At 42.5% G+C, this 21962-nt stretch overlaps 1 protein-coding gene across 1 annotated transcript in view; it reads right to left on the bottom strand.

The window, feature by feature from the left end:
- COL4A4 (collagen type IV alpha 4 chain) overlaps positions 1-21962 on the bottom strand; it is a 150832-nt gene that overhangs the window by 51405 nt on the left and 77465 nt on the right. Inside the window, exons 21-31 of the mRNA XM_070385778.1 lie at positions 21814-21907; positions 20667-20826; positions 15093-15165; positions 13548-13654; positions 12436-12619; positions 10975-11043; positions 8576-8683; positions 7868-8086; positions 5697-5858; positions 3355-3525; positions 1785-1928 (exon numbers count right to left, since the gene is read on the bottom strand). Coding sequence (XP_070241879.1) covers positions 1785-1928; positions 3355-3525; positions 5697-5858; positions 7868-8086; positions 8576-8683; positions 10975-11043; positions 12436-12619; positions 13548-13654; positions 15093-15165; positions 20667-20826; positions 21814-21907 — 1491 coding nt within the window. The remainder of the gene's footprint in view (positions 1-1784; positions 1929-3354; positions 3526-5696; positions 5859-7867; positions 8087-8575; positions 8684-10974; positions 11044-12435; positions 12620-13547; positions 13655-15092; positions 15166-20666; positions 20827-21813; positions 21908-21962) is intronic.

The following is a 21962-nucleotide window of genomic DNA, read 5'->3' as shown; positions in this document are numbered from 1 at the left end:
ATGGAGTGAACAAGCAAGAAGAGTTACTGACTGGAGGAGGGACAGGAGGTGGGAGATGGCAGAGCTGAAGGATCGTCAGCAATAGGAGACAGAGGGCGAAAGGCAGTTTCACTCATGCCTGACATTGATGGAACGCACGTTTGCATCTTTGGAAGTTCACAACTTGAAGATTCATGTGTGGGGGACTTACTGTACACTGAGTGCTCAGGGAATGTTTGCTAAATTCAAGCAAACTGGTCTCAGTGAAAAAAGGCTTGAAAAGTTCCAGGTCTAAAATACATCTCTTTATCCCGTAAATTTTAAATTGTCCATCTCATATTTTCCAGTTCCTCATTTTTCCCCTTGCTAACTACCCACCAATTGTCTCTTACATTAAAAGAATGGACAATTAATTTGGTTTTTCACATAGAGAATTCTAAAAGGTAGGAGGAGTGGACAATATTTCTCCTTGTTTGGGCAAGCACTTTCCAGTGGTAGATGTGGGATGGAGTGGGCTCATCCCAGCTTGGCGAGAACCACTTACTAACAAGTCAAGAATTTTGTAAACTAGTTGCTAAACCACTGGTTGTTTTAAATCAGTCATGGTGGGAGTAGTTGCAAACACTACAGATCTGGGCATTTTTTAAAAATTTTATTTGAGAGCCAGCCTACCGGCACATCACTGACATTAACCCAATTTTAAATATTTTTAGTGAGATAATTATATAGTAGCATAATAGCACAGCAAACATCACTTATCTAAGCTAGCAGAGAATGACTCTTTCATTCCTTGATTCTACATAAATAATTTGCAGGCTAGTAAAACAAAAAATAATAGTACAATCAATCAACTAAAAGAAATTTGAATAAAGTATGAGGCTATTTGCCCAAAGGGTTTTAAAGATAAAAACTTTGTTTTTAGAAATTGTCAAGCCGTCATTCTTAACAATGGAAATGAATTTGTACCTTCAGTCTCTGCAGCCTCTTTGGCCAAGAGAGCAAAGTAAATATTTAACAAGAATGGGCACAGAACACTGACACCAGTGGTCTTGAAACTTTTTTTTAATGAAAACTCTTTTTTTAAATGAAGCCTGGGAGAGATGCAACTCACAGCCCAGATGAAAGCATACTCAAACAGTTGAGTGGTCGGCAGGCTACAGCCCAAGGGCCAAATCCTGCTTGCTATCAGTTTTTACAGAATCTGTGAGCTCTGAATGATTTCACAATGTTAATCACTGGGGGAGGGGACTCAAAATAAGAAGAATAGAATGACATGTGAAATTAAATGAAGCTCCAATTTCAGTGTCCATAAATAAATTTTACTGGAACATGGCTATGTTTTTTTGTTTACTTGTCCCAGGCTGCTTTTGCGCTCTAAATGCCGAGTTGTGTAATTTCGACAGAGACCATAGGGTCTGCAAAGGCTGAAATATTTATATCTGGCTTAAAAAAAAAAACTGGTTTGTTTGTTTTTTTCATTAAAAATGTTGAAGCAGGATTTGGGGGTCAGGAGCCCTGCTTGGATCCCATTCTCAAAAGATGAGAACGTTTTCTGAAACCCCAAAGCTACCCATCAAGGCCCTTGTTATTTTTTTTCTGTTAATAGAACAGTTCCATTACCACAGTCATATGTGATAAGACTGAGAGGTAGGGAAAACAAATTTTGTTTAAAATCCTAAAACAAACACCACAGATTCAGAAGGAGCAGAAGGATCCATTTTATTTTTCAGGGATTGTACTTACAGTTTCTGTCCAAAGACTAAAAACAAGCTGTGTTGCATCACGGTGCTGTCAGCTGCATTTACCTTTGACACCTTTCAATCCTCGGTCTCCCAGGAAGCCAGGCCAACCCTTCTCTCCATGTTCTCCCTTTCTGCCAGGGTGTCCATCCTGACCAGGTTTTCCTCTCTCTCCTGGAAAACCCAGGAAGCCAGGCAGCCCCTGGGGTCCTGATGAATGAGAATATGAAAATTTAGGGAAAGTTTTATAGGCTAGTATGGTTCCTGGATCTGTGTTTCTTTCTTTTTTTTTTTTTTTAAGATTTTTGATGAGCATTTTTTGTTTTTTATTTATTTCGGCTGTGATGGGTCTTCACTGCGGCATGGGCTTTTCTCTAGTTGCGAAGAACGGGGGCTACTCTTTGTTGTGGAGCTCGGGCTTCTCATTGCGAAGCGCAGGCTCTAGGGTGCTAGGGCTTCTGTAGTTGCGGCACATGAGTTCAGTAGTTGTGGCTCCCGGACTCTAGAGCGCATGCTCAGTTAGTTGCAGGGCACAGGCTTAGCTGCTCCACGGCATGTGGGATCTTCTCCAATCAGAGATCAAACCTGTGTCTCCTGCATTGGCAGGTGGATTCACCACTGAGCCACCAAGGAAGCCGGATGGGGACCATTTCTAAAGTCTTTATTGAATTTGTTACAACGTTGCTTCTGTTTTATGTCTTTTTTTTTTTTTTTTTGGCCACAAGGCATGTGAGATCCTAGCTTCCCCACCAGGGATCAGATCTCCACTCCTGCATTGTAAAGCGAAGTGCGAACCACTGGACCCCCAGGGAAGTCCCTATCTGTGATTCTTGCCATCCATGTAGAGATGCAGACTTGCCCCAGCTCTGAGCTTATGCTCAAGCGCTATCAACCTCACACCTGTAATAGCCAGGCTGTCCCACTCAAGCTTCAGTTTTCCACCCTACAGATTTCAACTGCAGGCCCTTATGCTTCTGAGTCCCAACTCCATAAACTTCAAGAGAACTGGGCCTCGGGGAGGTGGGGTGAAGTGTGGGGGCCCATCCCGGGTGGAAGCACACCTGCCCTGACCCCACTCTCTATCAGGACCCCCAGTCCTTTGGGCAGAAGTGTTTATGGGTTCTGTACACCTAACTTCATCACACCCTTTTTTCCCATTAACTTAAACCAAAACATTCTGCCCGCGAAAATCATAATACAGAGGACACGAAGAAGGGAGTCCCATAGGAAATGATGAAGTCAGGCTAATAGGCCAGTCAGGCCAATTCCTGGGCCGGGAAGATCCGCTGGAGAAGGGATAGGCTACCCACTCTAGTATTCTTGGGCTTCCCTGGTGGCTCAGCTGGTAAAGCATCTACCTGCAATGCAGGAGACCTGGGTTCGATCCCTGGGTTGGGAAGATCCCCTGGAGAAAGGAAAGGCTACCCATGCCAGTATTCTGGCCTGGAGAACTCATTCCATGGACTGTCTAATCCATGGGGTCGCAAAGAGTCCAACATGACTGAGTGACTTGCTCTTTCCGTTTCAATAGACCAGGTACATCCTACAGTAAGGTCACATGTACAAGAGTAGTTTTCACCTGGCAGTGGATTTTACGTTTATAAACTGAGGGACATATTGGAAAAATGATACACACCCTTCGGGCCTGGAAGACCAGGTAGCCCATCGTCTCCAGTGGGGCCTGGGACCCCTGGAAGACCTGGGGTTCCATCTGCCCCCGGCCATCCCGGGACTCCAGGAAGGCCCTTCATTCCAGCAGGTCCCAGAGGTCCCATGTCCCCTCGTTGTCCTTTCCAACCTGGGGCACCTGTGATGTGACAAACAGCAGTGACAACAAGGCATGAAGACTGAGAACTGGCTTCACACATGAGCAGGAAAAAAAAATCCATAGTAGTTTCAATTGTGTATCTATGGCCAAGTAAACAACATTTATCAGCTAAAATAACAGTAGCGACTTTCCATCAGTTTAAGGTTATGTTTTTCTGGCTGCTATAAAAAGAAAGGCAGATTATTTAAGTAAATATTTCCCCGTTGAGATGCATTATAAAGAGTCTTTTAAAATGGAAAATGGATAAGGGTAAAGAATTTGTATTTACTCTAGGGTGAGGAGAGGGTGGGAACTAACAGAAGAAAACATTCCAGGTGCTTTTTGAAGCTACCGCCAAGTGAATTTTGGTCAAGCTGTTTACTGCAATGAGAGAACCACAGGAAACAGCAGTGTCATCTGGCATTACGGTGGTAAAAATAAAGCTCTAGTGGCCCAGTTTGCTCTCATCTCATTCGGCTCCTTCAAGAAGGCATATTCCTGGATTTGGATAAATGCCATTAGGATCTAAACAATAGATGACAATCTGAATGATGAAATAAAGAGCCCGTTGGAAATAGCCCCCTGGCACCCTGAGTTGAGAGATAGTTTTTCATGGGTCTCTTTGAGCTCCTATGATGTCTTTCTGGGTGTGCCAAGAACACAGAGTCCAGACCCACCCTTATCTGGAATATTCTCAAGGTTGCATTGGCAGTGAGCAGCCTTGACATGATTTAGGACCTCCCCTGGGAAGGAAACTGGGGCTTCCTTGGTGGCTCAGTGGCAATCAAACTGCCTGCAGTGCAGGAGACACAGGAGATGTGGGTTTGATTCCTGGGTCAGGTAGATCCCCAAAGGAAGCCATGGCAACCCACTCCAGTATTCTTGTCAGGAAAATCCCATGGACACAGGAGCCTGGTGGGATACAGTCCATGGGGTCGCAAAGAGTCAAACACAACTGAGCCACTAACACTTTAACACTTTCACTTTCTTTCCGGTAAGAAAAGTAGGCTATCATGCAGGTTACCTCATTATTAACCAGAGGATTTTTGCAGAAACTAACGCCTGTGGCCAGTGATTTTTATCTTGTCTGGCCAAAAATTAATTCTGTTTTTTCACTAACTCTTTGCTGGCTATTTCATTCAGTGTGTGCTTAGTTACTCAGTCGTGTCCAACTCTTCGACCCTATGAACTGTAGCCCACCAGGCTCCTCTGTCCATGGGATTTCCTAGGCAAGAATGCTGGAGTGGGTTGCCATGCCCTCCTCCAGGGAGACCCAGGAATCAAACCCGCGTGTCTCCTGTGTCTCCTACGTTGCAGGTGGATTCTTTACCCGCTGAACCATTGGAGAAGCCCCAGTTACATCTGACACACCTGTAATACCCTGTACCATGTATTGGTACCATGAGTTTTAGTTTCACTTGCCATGTCAGAGTCAATCACTACGGTTTTTTGTCTTTTTGTTGGCCTAATATTCGTATTGTCTGAATCAGAACTATATTCTGAACAACTATCATCTCCTGAGAAAATACTATTTATATATATATTTATATATATTTATTTATATATATATTTAACATGGACAATCAGAGAAAGTATCTGTATAAAATCCACCAAAAAATTCTTCTTCAGTCAAAATTTTTGCAATGCATTAATTTTTAAAATTTTATGGTAATAAACTTGGGTTTATAATATACACTGCTGCTGCTGCTGCTGCTGCGTCGCTTCAGTCGTGTCCGACTCTGTGCAACCCCATAGACAGCAGCCCACTGGGCTCCCCCGTCCCTAGAACAAAAACCTAACACAAGATAATGTGAATGATAATGACAATAAGTTGTATAATGAACTCTTGATCAATTTTAAGCTCTAGCAACTTCACATGGTGATGTTAATTATAATCACTCTCTAAAAATGTATTAATACATCTCCGATCAATAATGTATTACTATACAGCCATGGTAGCCCAGGCTCTTACATCACACCAGAGAGACTTGGGTGACATGGGGGAATGTCACCAACAAGAAGCTCATGCTACTTGCTGTGCTGTGAATAACAATGTCTTGACCCAAGAGTCTTGCTCCTGTCAGCACCCACAAAAGAACAAGTGAGGTTATTCCTTTGTAAGTAGATACATCCCATACCTGTCGCAGTTCTTGATACCTGCCAATGCTTACCTGGACTGCCTGGAGCCCCAGGGAGCCCTGGTTGCCCTGGTATCCCTGGAGCACCTCTTTCACAGGAGTGACCAGGTGGGCCTGGGATCCCTGGAAACCCAGCATTTCCCTCTCGGCCTTTGGGACCTTGGAGACCCGGAAATCCGGGCATGCCAGCTGGCCCTGAAATGACACAGTTCATTTGACACTCAGGGCATAAACTATACAGATGGCCTACGATGGTGTTCGTGTGGATCAGTACTGGAGGTAAAAAATTTGATCCTGGCTCAGGGCTCCAATGAGTTACGCCTCTGAATGGATTTTCTTGTCATAGATTGTAGTGAGCTCCGAGTGCACCCAAAAACCATGCTTGTCTATGAGAATTACTTGGTAAGGTTATGCAGACAATACAGACGTTGTTTATGCAAATAAAAAAAAAAGGTAGCTCTTCCTGATTTTAATTAACCTCTAAAATTGCAGCAGTCCTTCCAACAAATATCCACACTGCTTACACACCCTGTGTGCATTGTCTGAATTTGCATTTTGTAAGTGATTTCATCCCTGGAACTCTCAAATTTTTATATATTGAGAAGACAATACCATACTTTTCAGGAGGGGGAAAAAGTCTTCCATAATTCTGTATTCTAACCTAAAAACCTATTTTACTGTTTCTTGTTTTCATTGTATTTTGGTTCATGTGTTTGCATTTTTTAAATAGCAATCACAGAGCACTTTCAGTTGTTGCATTATTTTACATTGCAAGTTAATATGCAAATATTTTCCATTTGATTACAATCAAATTTTCCATTTGATTGTAATCTTTACAGATATAATTTTAATTGTTAATGCTGTTCAGTTGCTAAGTCGTGTCGGACTCTTTTGCAACCGCACAGACTGTAGCCTTGCAAGGTCCCTCTGTCTCTGGGATTCTCTAGGCAAGAACACTGGAATGGGTTGCCATTTCCTTCTCCAAGGGATCTTCCCAACTCAGGAATCGAACCCATGTCTCCTGCATCTCCTGCTTGGCAGGCAGATGCTTTATTACTGAGCCACCCGAGAAACATTAATTGTGATAGCTGAATAGTATACCTTTGAGCGTGGTATGTGAGCATTGTGCATGTATATATATTACTTTACTGTTTTCAATTGTTCCCCTACTGTGGATAATACTACAACAGTATTTTAATATTAACTTTCACATTCTGTTGAACACTTGCCTTAAATACATCTCATAAGTGAGATAGTGGGATTACTGGGTCAAAATTATTTTCATTGACTCACATAATGTATTATCTTGTTCTGTTCCAATTAAATGGGTTTCTGTTTATGAATGTTTCTGGTTTATATACAAACTATTGAATAAGCTCCCCGAGGACAAAGAATGTGACTTACTCCCTGGCCCTCCATCTTCCCTGTACTATTGTATAGAACTATCCTGGGTACCTATTAAATACAGGCCCGTCCATTGTTATAAAAAAACTAGAAGAGTGTTTGTGAAAGTCTGGCCTGGGGTCCACTTTTGGTCATCAGCCTTCAGGGGCTAAAGTTCAGACTGGAGTGCTGGGTTCCACGCAATTCTGATGCAATGAATCACTATTTCTGAGACTGGGGCCCAGAAGACAATGATGTTAATGACCCCTACCCCCACCTTATTTTTAAGTATATTAAAATCTGAAAGCCTCTGCTGGGGATCCTGAAGAATCCAAAGTGATTTCAGAAAAGAATGTGAATCAGTGCCAGGGGCCATCTCCCTGTCTTCAGTTTCTCTGCCCTACCAGGTAGCCCTGCTGGAATGAAAGTCCCTCCAGCCTGTTACCTGTCCACGTAATACAGCTTCTGCTGGCATTCTGTCCTGCCCTCTCTCAGCCGGGCAAGGGCAGTGGGCGGGTCACAGGGTCCCTACTCCTCAGCACGCACGTACTGTCCTGAGTCCAAAGCAGGAGGACATCTGGTAGCCACTGGATCAGACTGAACTGACTGAGCCACAGTAAGACGGGCTCAAAACCAACCAATAAAATGCAGAGGCAACTCTGGGGATGCAGGTTATTAGAAATGAGCCACTGCCCATAGATGAGGGAAGATGCTCGAGTGAGCATTTTACATGCTAGATTTTTAAGGCGAAACAGTCTAGACATTCTTCAGGGACCTGTTCAGGGACTTGGCTTGGACCTAGAACAGTGCAGCCCTCATACCTGCGGTCCCTGGACGCCCGGCATCGCCTCTGAGTCCTTTGGACCCTGGTGCTCCTGGAAGACCGCTCTTTCCCGGGAGTCCAGGGTAGCCGATAGCAGGATCTCCTGGGGGTCCTTTCTGACCATTCACTCCAAGTGAACCTGGAGAGCCTGGGGGCCCAACAGGCGAGGACCCCTTTTCACCTCCCAAACCTGGTTCTCCTATATCACCACGAAAACCTATCCAACAGAAAAGTGTTTAAATTTTTACACGTACAAATATAAAATCAACACACGTGTAAGAATACTGCTTTAATTAAAAACACATTATTTTAAAATACAGGGGTACTTACTAAAATTAAAGGGTAACTTAATAGGCAATATTGGGGGGTTTTTTGTTGTTGAAAAATAAATCATAACTGTGTTTCCTATAAGCCAATGATGTTTCCATATTGCTTTCATTTACTGGCAAACTGTCTAGACTGAGCAGTTTCTAACAACATAGACCAATAACAGCCTGTAACTCATGCTCCAGGCCTGAGGAGCCCTGAAAAGTCACAAAAGTATCATAACCCAGAAGTTACCAAAACAGCTAAGTGCTTAATGTATCAAAAACAAAACAAAACAAAAAAACCATTCCCCACTCACATAGGGATCCCTGGGCCATTTGCTGACTATGATCCAGTTTAGAGGTATCCAGACGTTTCTAAATGAAAAGCTCTTATTTACCAGGTGGACCAGGTCTTTCTGAGATTCCTGGTTTGCCACGTTGACCCTTCTGTCCATCCAAACACCTCAGCCCAGGAGCACCCCGATGACCTGGAAGTCCCTTTGGACCTAAACAATAACAACAAACACAGACTCAGTAAAACACAAAGCAAATGAGAACAAAATAAGATGACTTAAAAAAAAAAAACCCCAAACTATGTTAAATCTTTCTTAGGATATTTTTACTTTATGGAAGTACAAGTGTTGCCTGCATGCGCCTGATCAGTTGCTCAGCTGAGTCTGACTCTGTGACCCTGTGGACTGTAGCCCCCAGGCTCCTCTTGTCCATGGGATTTTCCCAGCAAGAACACTGGAGTGGGTTACCATGCCCTCCCCCAGGGGATCTTCTCGACCCAGGAATCGAACCCACATCTCCTGTGTCTCCTGCACTGCAGGCAGGCTGATTACCACTGAGCCACCAGGGAAGACTTAGCCATATTTATATAATCATTTTATGTCATGTGCTCCAAACTGTATTTCACAGAGATGTGTATTCAGTTACTTTCTCAGAAGCCATACAGTAAAGAATTTACACCACTATTCAGATGAACCCTTTGGTACCTTCCTGCGCTGAGTCTCAAACACAAATACATGAGTACAACCTTCCTTCTAAGAGGATAGAGGTGGTGGCCAGTGGGTAGCTTGATGAGAAAACACCAGAATAAAGACCCAATCTATTTCCCTGCATTTACTTCATTTGCCCTTATACGAAGTACAGGGAAAAAGTACCTGCAAAAAGAATTGAGTTTTTTTAAACTTTCTGTGATTTCTTACTAGGAGCTATCTCAGCTAAAATAACTTATAAATTATGGATTTCAAAGGAGTTAACAACTGTTAACTGAAACTCTGAGTGTTCACTTCCTTTGAGGGTGAAACTGCTGAAAGTAATCATAAGCATTTTTTTATCCATCCTTAGGGGCTTCCCTGGTGGCTCAGAAGGCAAAGAATCTGCCTGCAATGTGGGAGACTCAGGTTCAATCCCCAGGTCAGGATGATGCCCTGGAGAAAGAACGGCTACCCACTCCAGTATTCTTGCCCTCGAGTATCCCATGGACAGAGGAGCCTGGCAGGCTACAGTTCATGGGATCACAAAGAGTCAGATACAACTGAGCGATATATCGGATATATCGGATAGTCAGATATATCTGAGTGACAGATATATCTATCCATGACAGTATCCATGACAATGCTCGATGTGAAAATGAGCATTCAGTGAATCAACCAACAATTCTTCACTACATAGATTCAAAATTACACCTCCACAAGCTACCATCTTGTGGTGGGTGGCCTGTATGTCCCATACTTTGATCTGGGGCTTGGTCATGTGACTTGCTTTGGCCAAAAGGATCCTAACACACACCGTGAAGCAATGAGAGGTATGAGGTGTGCTGGTAAAGCTGGACCCCACCCTCTTGCATTTCTGCAGCCACAGGAGCAGGGCACACCCTGGCACCGCAGAGAGGTGCATGTTGCAGACCTGACCTGACCTGGAGCCAGGGACCAAGTCAATAGAGATCATCTGAGGTCAGCTGAACCCCAACCGACTACAGACCCATATGAGAGAAAATAAATATGATTTATTAAGCCTACTGCAATTTGCAGGTTGTTAAACAACATTATTGGGATGCAAGCTAGTGGTTATAGAGGGCAATAAAAGGTCATTCATCATTCAACCTTTCAATAATTTCTGTAGTGACACAGAACAAAAAGGTGACCTCTAGTGGCCACGCTAGTACTTAATGGATCAATTTAAGTGAACTCTGAATAAATATTGGGTTGGCCGAAAAGTTTGTTCAGGTTTTTCTATAAGATGTTATGAACTTTTGGGCCCACTCAGTATAAAAGAATTAGGAAAAAAATCCCTTATATAAATTTTGGGTTAAATTCAGCTATAAATAAGTGATTGAGTCAAGTGACATGATTGTATAAAAGTGTAGTCGGGGTGTAGATGTGTGGGCATTTTTCAGAATGTCTCTATTCAGAAATCTGGGTCTTTTGGACAGCAGAATAGAGTAAAATTTAAAATTAGTAAGCAATTTTTTCACTCTCTGGGCAGAGGTAAAGAAAAGATTCAGTTTTAATATGTTTAGTTTTTGTGTTAAAAAGGCAGTCAGTTTTGCTGATATGTGATCAAATCAAGGTAAATTTTGCTGCACAGAAATATTATTCAGAGTGTGTTCGGTAGACTGGGGACTTAGGGGTAATGCCTACAAATCCTGTTTCTCCAGAGTCCCTCAAAACTTTATAATCAGGGTAGAAATAGCCTGAAGAACTCCCTGAGGATTTGCCATTGGTTTATCTGTCTTGCAGGTTCTTTTACTTTGAGAATGTGTATGACAGGAACTTCTCCTTGATAGTACCTGGAGGACCATCAAAACCTGGAGGGCCTGGCCTCCCAGGGTATGTTACGTTACAAGGAATTGTATCACCTGGAATGAAAAAAGAAAAAAGTGACATTCATACGATTGATAGATCAATGCACGTCTCAATAACAGCTTGATCAAAATGCTTTTTCATACAGAAAATGTGAAATTCAAAAAAAAAAAGACTTCTGGCCATCATTAGGTCACTTGAATTACTTTTATTTTGAATTTCCAGAAGATCTATCCTGAAATCTGAACTTCGGCTGTCAGAACAGTAATAAACAGAAGGGGAATAAGGAAAATGTTGATTCTAAGAAATAGTTTAATTAATAGCCTATAGAAAATAATAAATTTATAGGTCCATGGATACCTAATACAGTGGAGTCAGAAGCTCTGATAAACCATGAAACAGTAGTAAGCATCCAGCACTGAGATTCCAAGATTTGGCTCTGGATGTGGAGGAATTGTGCCCGAAGAAAAAGAGACTGGGAGAGAGAGTAATTTAAAAATGCCATTTATTGAAGGCCTGCAATGTTTCAAATATATTCTCTCTCTCTTGTTTTCCTAATGTCTCTGCAATGTGGTTTTTGTCATCCCTCATTTTATTTAGTGAAAAAAAAACTCCAAAGTTGTGCCTCTGAGTTCTCTTCTCCTTTAAAACTCAATGTTCCCCTTTTAATAGAAATGATATCTCCTAATGTGTTACACTAAATGCTGTCAAATAAAAAATGAACCACATGAATACAAATCATGCTAGAAGATTTTGATGGTCACCGACCATAATCTTAATCCATATCAAATTTTGAGGTATTTGTCTTTGTCGTCAAAACAAGAACCAAAGATATTATTATATTATAAAATTCCACAATTAACTATGTAACCCAAGATACATGGAGATATTACAAAAGAGAAAATCTTAAATAAATCTGTTTCCAAGTTTTTAAAAGTTTTCAGCTATAAAACTACAAATCATTTTCTTGTTTGGAATTCAAATAACTGTCAAATATATTTAAAAGACCATTTTTTTTTCTCCCTAGAATGCTTACAAATGGGTTTTCATGGGCAATGCTGTATTTTAAAATGAAATGTTGGTGGTTTTTTATTAAAATACTACAAATTATCTCAAAAGACTGTAAAAAAGAGATTTTAAATATATACACGTATGTAATTTTAACACAGTCAGATTGTCCACAGTGATATGGAGAAATGAATGAAAGGCAAGTTGCCAAACCAATAAAACAGCAAAGACAGCTTAGCATTTTAAAGGCTTGTTTTAGATATTGATTGTGCTGTAATGTTTTTATTTGTTTGATAACATTCAAGGTTTGAACAGCAAGTTGTAGGAATTTTATTTTAGAGGTTCTGCCACAGCTATAATATCTCTGCTCAGAAGAGAGGCTCACTTTAGTTTCCATAATTGCACCTGACATTCTGCCACAAGAAAGTTCATTCAGTTACCTTTCCGACCCTTCCGACCATCAGGACCCCTGTTGCCTGGGTAGCCTGGAGCTCCTGGTTGCCCTCTGTCTCCTGGAGGGCCAGGAAATCCCAGGCCTGGGGGCCCCCTAGGTCCCGCTCTGCCAGGGGGCCCTGGCGGTCCAGGAGGCCCTTTATCACCTGGGGCTGCATCCTCGTGATCACCCTAGGAACATTTGCATCACAAGTCAATCATCAGTCTTTGAAAGGCCATGAACACAAAGCTCTCACTGTCATCGTAGGCTACAGAAACGCACGCAGAAAGCCAGTGATTCCAGAAGTAATTAATAGCACGTGTAATTTAAAATGTTTAACCTAGATTTTTTACAGACATATACAGCATACGTTCTTCAGGCATGTGTGTTATGCCTCAAATACAGAAAGTTATGTGTGTTACATCTTTTATTTTTAAAGATTTTTTTGATGTGGGCCATTTTTAACGTCTTTATTGAATTTGTTACAACATTGCTTCTGTTTTCTGTTTTGGTTTTTTGGCCCCGAGGCATGTGGGATCTTAGTTCCCTGACAAGGGATCAAACCATATCCCCTACATTATGTCTCATAGTCTTTTCTTATGAATTTCATTAGCTACATGTAATCTCCATCCAAAACATGTTTGAAAAATGCAGAAATGTCATTTATTCGTGGGACCCTGCGTCAGCCAATACGTCTATCCAGTAGAGCTGCACTAGTTCCTCCCTTCTTGTTTGCTGCTTTGCCTCAAGTGCTTCTCCATCAGGGAACAGAACTGAAGGCAATTCTCAGAACCTGTGTGTATCCTCCACCCTACAGAGTCAACTGAACAGACCTGAAACCAGTGGGGGCTTCACAGAGACAAGCGTCCCAGAAGGAAATAAACACCGTGAAAATAATACAAAGACTAGAGACAGAACGCCTTGCCGTGATGAACCACCACTCAGGATTCTAGACTATCTGCAATATGCCATATCTTTATAGCAACCAACTTCTTATGGCAGTAAATCAAAGGTGACTCTGATTTGCAGCATGTTGATGCTTTACTGAGTTTAGCTTTTTAAACCAGGATGCTTTGTGACCGTACGAGTGAAATTCTACAGCAGGAGAATTATACATACAGGCGGCCCTGTGTCCCCCTTTTCTCCAGCATATCCATCTCGACCGTGTTGTCCCTGCTGCCCTGGAAGTCCAGGGGGCCCATCAGGCCCTCTTTCTCCTTTGTATCCTGGGAACAAAGGCCAAAAGATTTAAGTCCCTCTCAGCAGTGAAGGCAATGGCACCCCACTCCAGTACTCTTGCCTGGAAAATCCCATGGGCAGAGGAGCCTGGTAGGCTGCAGTTCATGGGGTTGTGAAGAGTCAGACACGACTGAGCGACTTCACTTTCACTTTTCACTTTCATGCATTGGAGAAGGAAATGGCAACCCACTCCAGTGTTCTTGACTGGAGAATCCCAGGGACAGGGGAGCCTGGTGGGCTGCCGTCTCTGGGGTCGCACAGAGTCGGACACGACTGAAGTGACTTAGCAGCAGCAGCAGTGAGCAAAGGTGAAAGGAGACAAAGGACTAAAAATAAAGCAATGACCTTGACTCTGCATGGGCAGGTAGAGATTCCTCTGAGTGTCTCAGCTGACTAAAGTCACACAAAGATAATCACGCAAAAATCAGAGAGGAGATTGACAGTGGCCAAGCCTGCTGATTCTCTTATTTGAGAAGTGTTTCTTTTCTCATTCTGACAAAGAGATTGTGTGTGGAGGTGCCAGTCTCTACAGCATCTTCCTCAGCTTGTGTGATGCCAAACTTGGTACCCAGCCCTTGGCCATAGTGAATGGGGAAACGGTCCATGGTTGGGCATGTGCCCCAGGCTAATCCAATCCTTCCTGGACTTTTTTCCCTAACTGGAGCAAAAAGAAGTAGAGCTCTCTTTCACCTCTGGTCGTGAACTTGGAGCCGCCTGCGGGCACGTACCCGTAGACCAGAGAAAACCAGATGGGGAGAAAATGCAGACGGCACAATGAAAGATACAAGAAGCCAAGACAGCTTCCCGATGCAGGCATCCCAGTGCAAATCATACATCAAACCTTTCAAATTTTTCTTAGGTAAGTCAATAAATTACTTCTTTAAAAACACTACTTCAAGCTGGGTTTCTGTCACTTACAACCAAAATATTCTTTTTAAAAAAATATTTATTTGACTTTGTTGGGTCATGTTTGCTGCAGCGTTCAGGCTCAGTTGCCCTGCAGTATGTGGGATCTTAGTTCCCCAACCAGGGATCAAACTGGCATCCCCTGCATTGGGAGGTGAAGTCTTAACCACTGGACCACCAGGGAAGTCCCCCCAAACTTTCTTGATTAATACAAGATATACAATGCAGTGAATAACCACTGGACAAGTCAAGCGAGGTCTTGTTTCAATCAAACCCAATTCACAACAAAGAGGATTTGAGTATGTGACTAAAGGAGTATTTGTGTTTTCAGATAAGATACAGAGGATTTAGGCTCAACATTCACAAGACTCTGAAGGGCAGGGAATATGTTTAAGCAATCTCAACAATCTCAAATCGAATTACAGAACTGATCTTAGGTCACAGGGAAAATTAATGCAAAAGAATGGTTCATACATCACTCATAAAATGGCAGGGAGCCAAGTGATTGATTATGCTCACCTTTCACTCTTGATACAACCATGTCACCTTTTTCTCCTTTGCTGCCAGGTAGTCCTGAGGCACCAGGTTTTCCCTTGGTGAAAAGAAGAACAAGTCAGTTTAATTGTGATGAGTCAAAAGTCATTGGAATACCTCCAACCTCTCTCCTCTTTCCTTCTAAATCACCTGCTCCAGATTCCAGTTTGGCACCATTGGTACCATTCTCTTTCCTCCCTGCCTTACAAAACTGAGGTTCTTGAACTGCATGTAAAACTGGTGGAGTCTGAAAAGTCTGCACTGGGTTCAATAGAAATCACTGTTAGTTTCTTGGTTTTGGCAATATACTCTGTTTAAATAAGATATCACTGGGGGCTTCTCTGGAGGCTCAGTGGTAAAGAATCTGCCTGCCAATGCAAGAGACAGAGGTTCGATCCTTGGGTCAAGAAGATTCCCTGGAGGAGGAAATGGCAACCCACTCTAGTAGTCTCGCCTGTGAAATACCGTAGACAGGAGCCCAAGCTGCAGTCCATGGGGTCACAAAAGAGTCAGACACTATGTAGCGACTAAACAACAACAAGATATCATTGGGGGAAGCTGGGTGAAAGATTCACCGGACCTCTCTGTATGATTGTGCAACTTTTTGGGAGCCATAAAATAAAAGCATCTCAAAATAATTTATAATAAAAAATTTTACTATTTTGGGTGTTGTAATGGCACCCCACTCCAGTACTCTTGCCTGGAAAATCCCATGGATGGAGGAGCCTGGTAGGCTGCAGTCCATGTGGCCGCAAAGAGTCAGACACGACTGAGCGACTTCACTTTCACTTTTCACTTTCATGCATTGGAGAAGGAAATGGCAACCCACTCCAGTGTTCTTGCCTGGAGAATCCCAGGGCCGGGGGAGCCTAGTGGGCTGTCATCTATGGGGTCGCACAGAGTCGGACACGACTGAAGCGACTTAGCAGCAGCAGCAGCAGTGTAAAATTGGGAGGAAAGGGAGGGGCAGTAACCACAAAAGCTGCCACTAGAGGGACCTCCCTGGTGAAAGTGCAAGTGTCAGTCACTCAGTGGTGTCCAACCAACCCAAGGACCACACCCAGGTCTTCTGCATCACAGGCAAATTCTTTACCATCTGAGCCACTAGGGACATCCCTGGTGGTCCAGTGGTTAAGACTCTGTGCTTCCAATGCAGAGGGTTCGATTCCTGGTCAGAGAACTAAGATCCCACATGCTGCAAGGTGCGGCCAAAAAATTTAACAATTAAAAAAAAGAGCTGCCACTAGAGTTGAATGCAGACGTGAGGGATGAAAATTCCTAGGGAGGAAAACAACTGTGATACTGATGAACACTGATGAACACGAGAAGGCAAAATAAGAACACCTTCTGTAATCGATGTATTTCCACTTTATGACAAGTAAACAACTAATTTTGGCCAATGGGTTTATCATCTTTTGATCTCAACGCTGCTCTGAGACTGGACTATTTGGGTCATGGTTTTGTAAGTGATACATATGATCAAATATTAAGCTATCTCAAAAATCTTTTAGCCTACTTTTGGTATATTAGAGTGACCAAGCATTACAGTAAATACAATTATAGAAACACACTGTACATAGCTTAAGGTCACTTATCTAGTGACTTCAATAATCAAGAAACATAGATAAGAATCTGGAAGGAAGTAAAAATGACTGGATGGAATATTTGCTTTGCTTATACAGATGCTACTTTGTCTTATCTTCATACAATCTAACAACATGTTCTAGCAGACTTCATTATCTTTTTGCCTGGTTTCTATCAGTTTGTGAGCGGTGAACTATGAAGGGGAGTAGAGCTACCAGTGGGAATAAGCACAATGGCAGCATCAGTGAGAGAAGAAACAGCCTAAAATGTATACAACAGGTATCAAAATTAAAGTGGACCAAACAGTTGGGAGCCACTTAATGTAAAGAAAATATCACTTTGCACACACCACTCAATATTCCCCAAAATATCATTCTAGGACACCATCCTGTGTGCAATGATGTCCAGAAGGGAGAGTTGAAAAAATTTCTTTGTAGAAACAGCCAAATGAGACAAGAGAAGAGCTTTAGAAATCATAAAGTGGAAGTATAGGTGAAGTGTTCGTTGTCTTAATTCTTACTTTTACTGTCTATGCTAACTCTTGAGTTAACAATGAGACTGGCCAAAGTATATGCCAGACAGCATCCAATCCAAGAGTTGGTTAATGAAAATGTCCTTCTAGTACCTGAACTATCAAGACAGAAAGCTATTGCCAGAGCACATGAACCAGTTTCTCTCCAGAAAGAGATTGACAGTGGCATGCTTAAATAAACAAGACCGGGGTATCCTAAAGATCAAACTCACCCTGGGAGTCTGAACAGTTTACTTTTGTGACCCCATGGACTCTTTGCAACCCCATGGACTGTAGACCATCAGGCTCCTCTGTCCATGGGATTCTCCAGGCAAGAATATTGGAGTGGGTTGCCATTTCCTTCTCCAGGAAATCTTCCTGAGCCAGGAATCAAATCCAGGTCTCCTGCATTGCAGGCAGATTCTTTACTGTCTGAGCCACCAGGGAAGCCCTGCACTTTCACCCTGAAGATCAAATTCACCCTGGAGTCTAAGAAGTTTATTGGCCAGCACACTGGAGACTTAGGACAAACAGTTCTAGTACTCTGCAGGTGTAGAATTTTAAGTATTAGAGTTAGATCATAGACTTAGTTGAGCTAGTAAGGGGAAAAAACATTACCAGCGCTGTGTTTGGATTTTGATAAAGAGATTTACTGAGAACCTACAAGTTACCAGGCATTATTCTGGGTACAGAAGACACTATAGTTAACAAAACCATCTTGCCTTCACGGCCCTGGATTCCAGTGAAACAAATGTGGAACCTAAAAAACTTCCAGGGCAAAGGTTAACACAACAACAAAATCTCAGCAGCAACAAAGAAGACCTCTCCGCCAGGCATGTATCAGTTATTTTATATGAAGCCAAAGCAGGGACTTCAGCCATAGATGCCCATCAGGGGGCTGTGCCCTTCTGAGAAGCAGGCAAAAGGGCATAGTGGAGACTAGAGCACCCCAACCTCCTCTCATAGGCATGACCACCTCTCCGCTTGTGGCAGCAGTGGGAACACATTGACCTGTGTTAACGAACTTCCAGTTTCTCAAAGGCAGCCACAGATCTCATATGAAGAATACAAAAAGAAAGACCGTGAGGACAAAACCAAAACTGCCAGAGGTTTAGCCCTTGTCATTCTGTGACCTTTGGTTTGCCCTGCAGCTCCTCAGGGCCAGTGACCCTGGTCATCTGGTTCACTGCTGTGTGACAGCTCTCAATGCACAGCTGAACTGAATTCCTACTAACCCTGGAGGATAGGTGATGTGATACAGATTTTCCAGGAAGGCCGCAGAGATCACCGGTGTCAGGGTTGGGGTGTAAAGCTTGGTCCACGTGCTCCTAAACCCTATGCCTTGCACCAGAGCATCCTAGCGGGAAACTCCCTTCCTAGGAAGTGCTCTCAGGCTAAGGCAAGGAATATAAAGCTTTGGTCCAATCACAGAAAAAAATGGCTGAGAACATAAACCTATTTTTCTGTTTGGTACTTTGCCACCAACCTGTGGCTGCTGAGGCCAGGGATCAGCAGAAGAGAGATGTACGGAGGAGCGAGAGCACCCTGTCTGTGGGTCCTTTTGTTCATCCCTCGCTCCCTCCTTTCCTTTCCTGTGCCCCATGGTGTGAACCTGGTCCCTAACTGTGATCCCAATTTGATGAATTTAATACAGAGAAGTCATATGGACAGAAGCATATACAGAACAAAGACATCAGAAATATGGCCAGTTTAATACAACATTGTAAATGAACTATACTTCAATATAAATTAAACATTTAAAAACACTAACGAGGTAAGCCCTGGAGCAACTGCATTACATAAACTTTTGCCAGGATAACCCTGGATGAATCTGTGACTCACAATCCAAGATGCTAGCTCTGAGAAGCAACTCAGTGTGAAGGCAGGAAAAAGCTTAGAGTCAATAAAACCTTCACTAAGAAGAGTAAGTAACGACACAGAAAAATGACTATGAAAAAATGGTGAATTAAAAAAATCAGACTATAAAACGCAACATACTTAGTAATTACAACCACGTTCATTCAACATATGTGTATGAAGGATGTAGCTTCTCCTTGAGTTGACTTTGCTAATGTTACAAGTGGGGTGTGGGAAGAGTGAAAGAAAAACCTTCACTTAAGGCTCTGAAACTGGGATCTTATTTTCCCAAGATTTCCTGAGGGAAATGGAAAAGAGTGCACTGGGGCTGATGGTTGGGCCCCAGGCCACCCCAGGATTAAGCCCCTGTAACAAAGGCTGTCTCCAGCCTCCAGAGGAGTGTGCCCTGGAGGGCACTGATCTTATTCAGAGGGACAGCCTCAGCTCAGGGCACTTGTAATGGTTCCTTGGAACAGTCAGCAAATGAGAGTCACAGCAAGATCTCACCCACCCTCTGGCACAAAACATCATGTAAACTCTGACAGAGCCAATATTTATAGCTCCAGGCCAATCAATCGCTCATCTGGATCCTTCACTTGAATCATCTCAGCTTCTACCCAGCACTTTCACTTCTTTGTCTAATTGGTGCCTCAAACTTAAAATGTGCCCAATGGCTCTGCATCCTTTCTTACCCCATGCTTACTCTTCACGTTGCCCCTCCTCCCCCATCTTGATTCCATCCTTTACTTCTCTGCTTTTCATATCTCATGTCTGGTCTCACAGCCAATCTGTTGGCTCTGTGGTCAAGATATATCTAGAATCCGACCACCTCCCGCCACACCCAACATTAATATGGAAACCTGTCCACCTTCATATTTCACCAGGATTACTGGAGCAATCGCTCAGCTAAATCTTCCTACTTCCTCCCTTATCCTCTCTGGTCTGTCCTTAACAAAGCTACAAGTGTGATACTGTTAAAACCAAGGTCAGATTTATCCCTCCTTAAGATTCTCCACCAGCTGCTCCATGACATTCAGAGCACAAGTTCTAAGCCAGCCCTTCTACAAAACCCTATGCTCTCCAACCCCTCCTAACCTCCAGCCATTTCTATGACTTCATCTGCTACTCTGCCCCTCATTCTCTCCACTCAAACCACACTAGATGGCAATGGATTTTATTGCCGTCTGCCATAGTGCACATTCACTTGTCTATCTGTCATGATGTGTGTATTCTCCCCACAGAGAAGGGGCCCCAGGAGGGCAGAGATTGTGCTCTGGTCCCTGCTGTATCTGGAATAGCACCTGGAGCATAGTAAGTCCTCAGTAAACAATTGATTGAACAAATGAATGATGAATGGATGAATAAAAGGACAGAGACAATTTTTTGCCATTAATATACTTATAGATTCAAAACATATAATATATTGTAATTCAACTATACATCAATAAAAATAAATTTAAAAACTTAAAAACCATATATATCACATTATATATATTACAATATATACAATACATATATTAAAAACATATATATAGCACTATAAATTACAGAGGGTACAACTGAATTATAACTCTGTTAAAAGATAAAAAAACTGGGAAGTTACTCACCGGTGGCCCTGGAGATCCTTTGGCACCAGGAGGGCCTGGGGAACCTTTTTCTCCAAGCCACCCAGGGAGCCCCAAGTCTCCCTTACTCCCTTGCCTCCCAGGAGGCCCTGGAGGGCCTGATGGGCCCATGGGACCAGGCTGGCAGGCACAGAGCCCTGAGCTCCCTAGACAGAGGATAAAAGGCAGCTTTGTTATATTTCCTGAATGAAATCCCAATAAAGTCCTTACTATACAAAACCAATAGTGTGAATAAGAACAAAAAGGGTCTGATGCACACAATTCTTATCGCAGACAACTGACAACATGTGATGGGGGAGGGGTACAGAGCATGATGTGGAGGTAGCTATGGTCTATGTGGCTGGACATGTTGTTTCTAGACAATGGGGTGTTCTGTGTCTTAAAAAATTCACCCTGGTAAAATCAAGGGGAAAAGCTAATGCTGAACTCTATTGCAGAAACTTTGAAAATAAGAAAATTTCTTATTTTTAAAAGTTTAGATAGCTCTTATTTGGATCCTGCTTAGAAAAAAAACTCTTAATTTGGTTCCTGCTGAAAAAACAACAATTAAAATTGGTTAGAGTATAAACTTTGAACATTTAAAGAATCCAAATAAAATATGTAAAGAGGATTATTGAATGCATATCACAGTTGATAATTCACTAAATGCATTTTCTACTCATCAGGATTTTTAGTCTAAAAAATACCATTAGGATAATCAAATTGCTCAGCTTTCATACCTGCCTGACTCTGTTAGCCAAAAACACACCAAACAATTTAGAGTGTAGAAACAGAGAGCTAGAGGCATTTGGTGAATTTAGGAAAGATGGGACCCACAGAGAGAAATTGAAATTGAAGATCAAAACTGTCCTATCTCTGCTTTTTTCAAGGAATTGAGAGGATCTCATGGAAAAGAGTCACCGCTTTGAGACAAATCTCATGGCAGACAAATGTCTCCTTTATATTCTAAAATATGGATTTGACTTTTTGGCAAGGTCTAATCACGTCACAAGCACACAATGAGTTAGGTAGTCACAGGGTAACTAAAGGGAGTAAAAAACCTAAATGAAAGGCCACACTGTACATATCATATAATGCCTCCCAACCCTCCACTGCTGTTTTTTTCTAGAAATTCTACTTGGAGGAATACTTGCCTTTTTCTCCTTTGGAGCCTCGTCTTCCTGGAGGACCCACTTTGCCTTTTGTTCCTTGTGGTCCGGGTTGCCCAACAGTACAATATACAGCTTCACAGTGGGATAGGGGAGTGCAGAGAGAATCACACGATTTTTGTGAATACCT

Source organism: Bos mutus, chromosome 2 (assembly GCF_027580195.1).
Source record: "Bos mutus isolate GX-2022 chromosome 2, NWIPB_WYAK_1.1, whole genome shotgun sequence".
NCBI lineage: Eukaryota > Metazoa > Chordata > Mammalia > Artiodactyla > Bovidae > Bos > Bos mutus.
The sequence above is the reverse complement of the archived record's forward strand: the minus strand, read 5'-3'. Positions and strand labels throughout refer to the sequence as shown.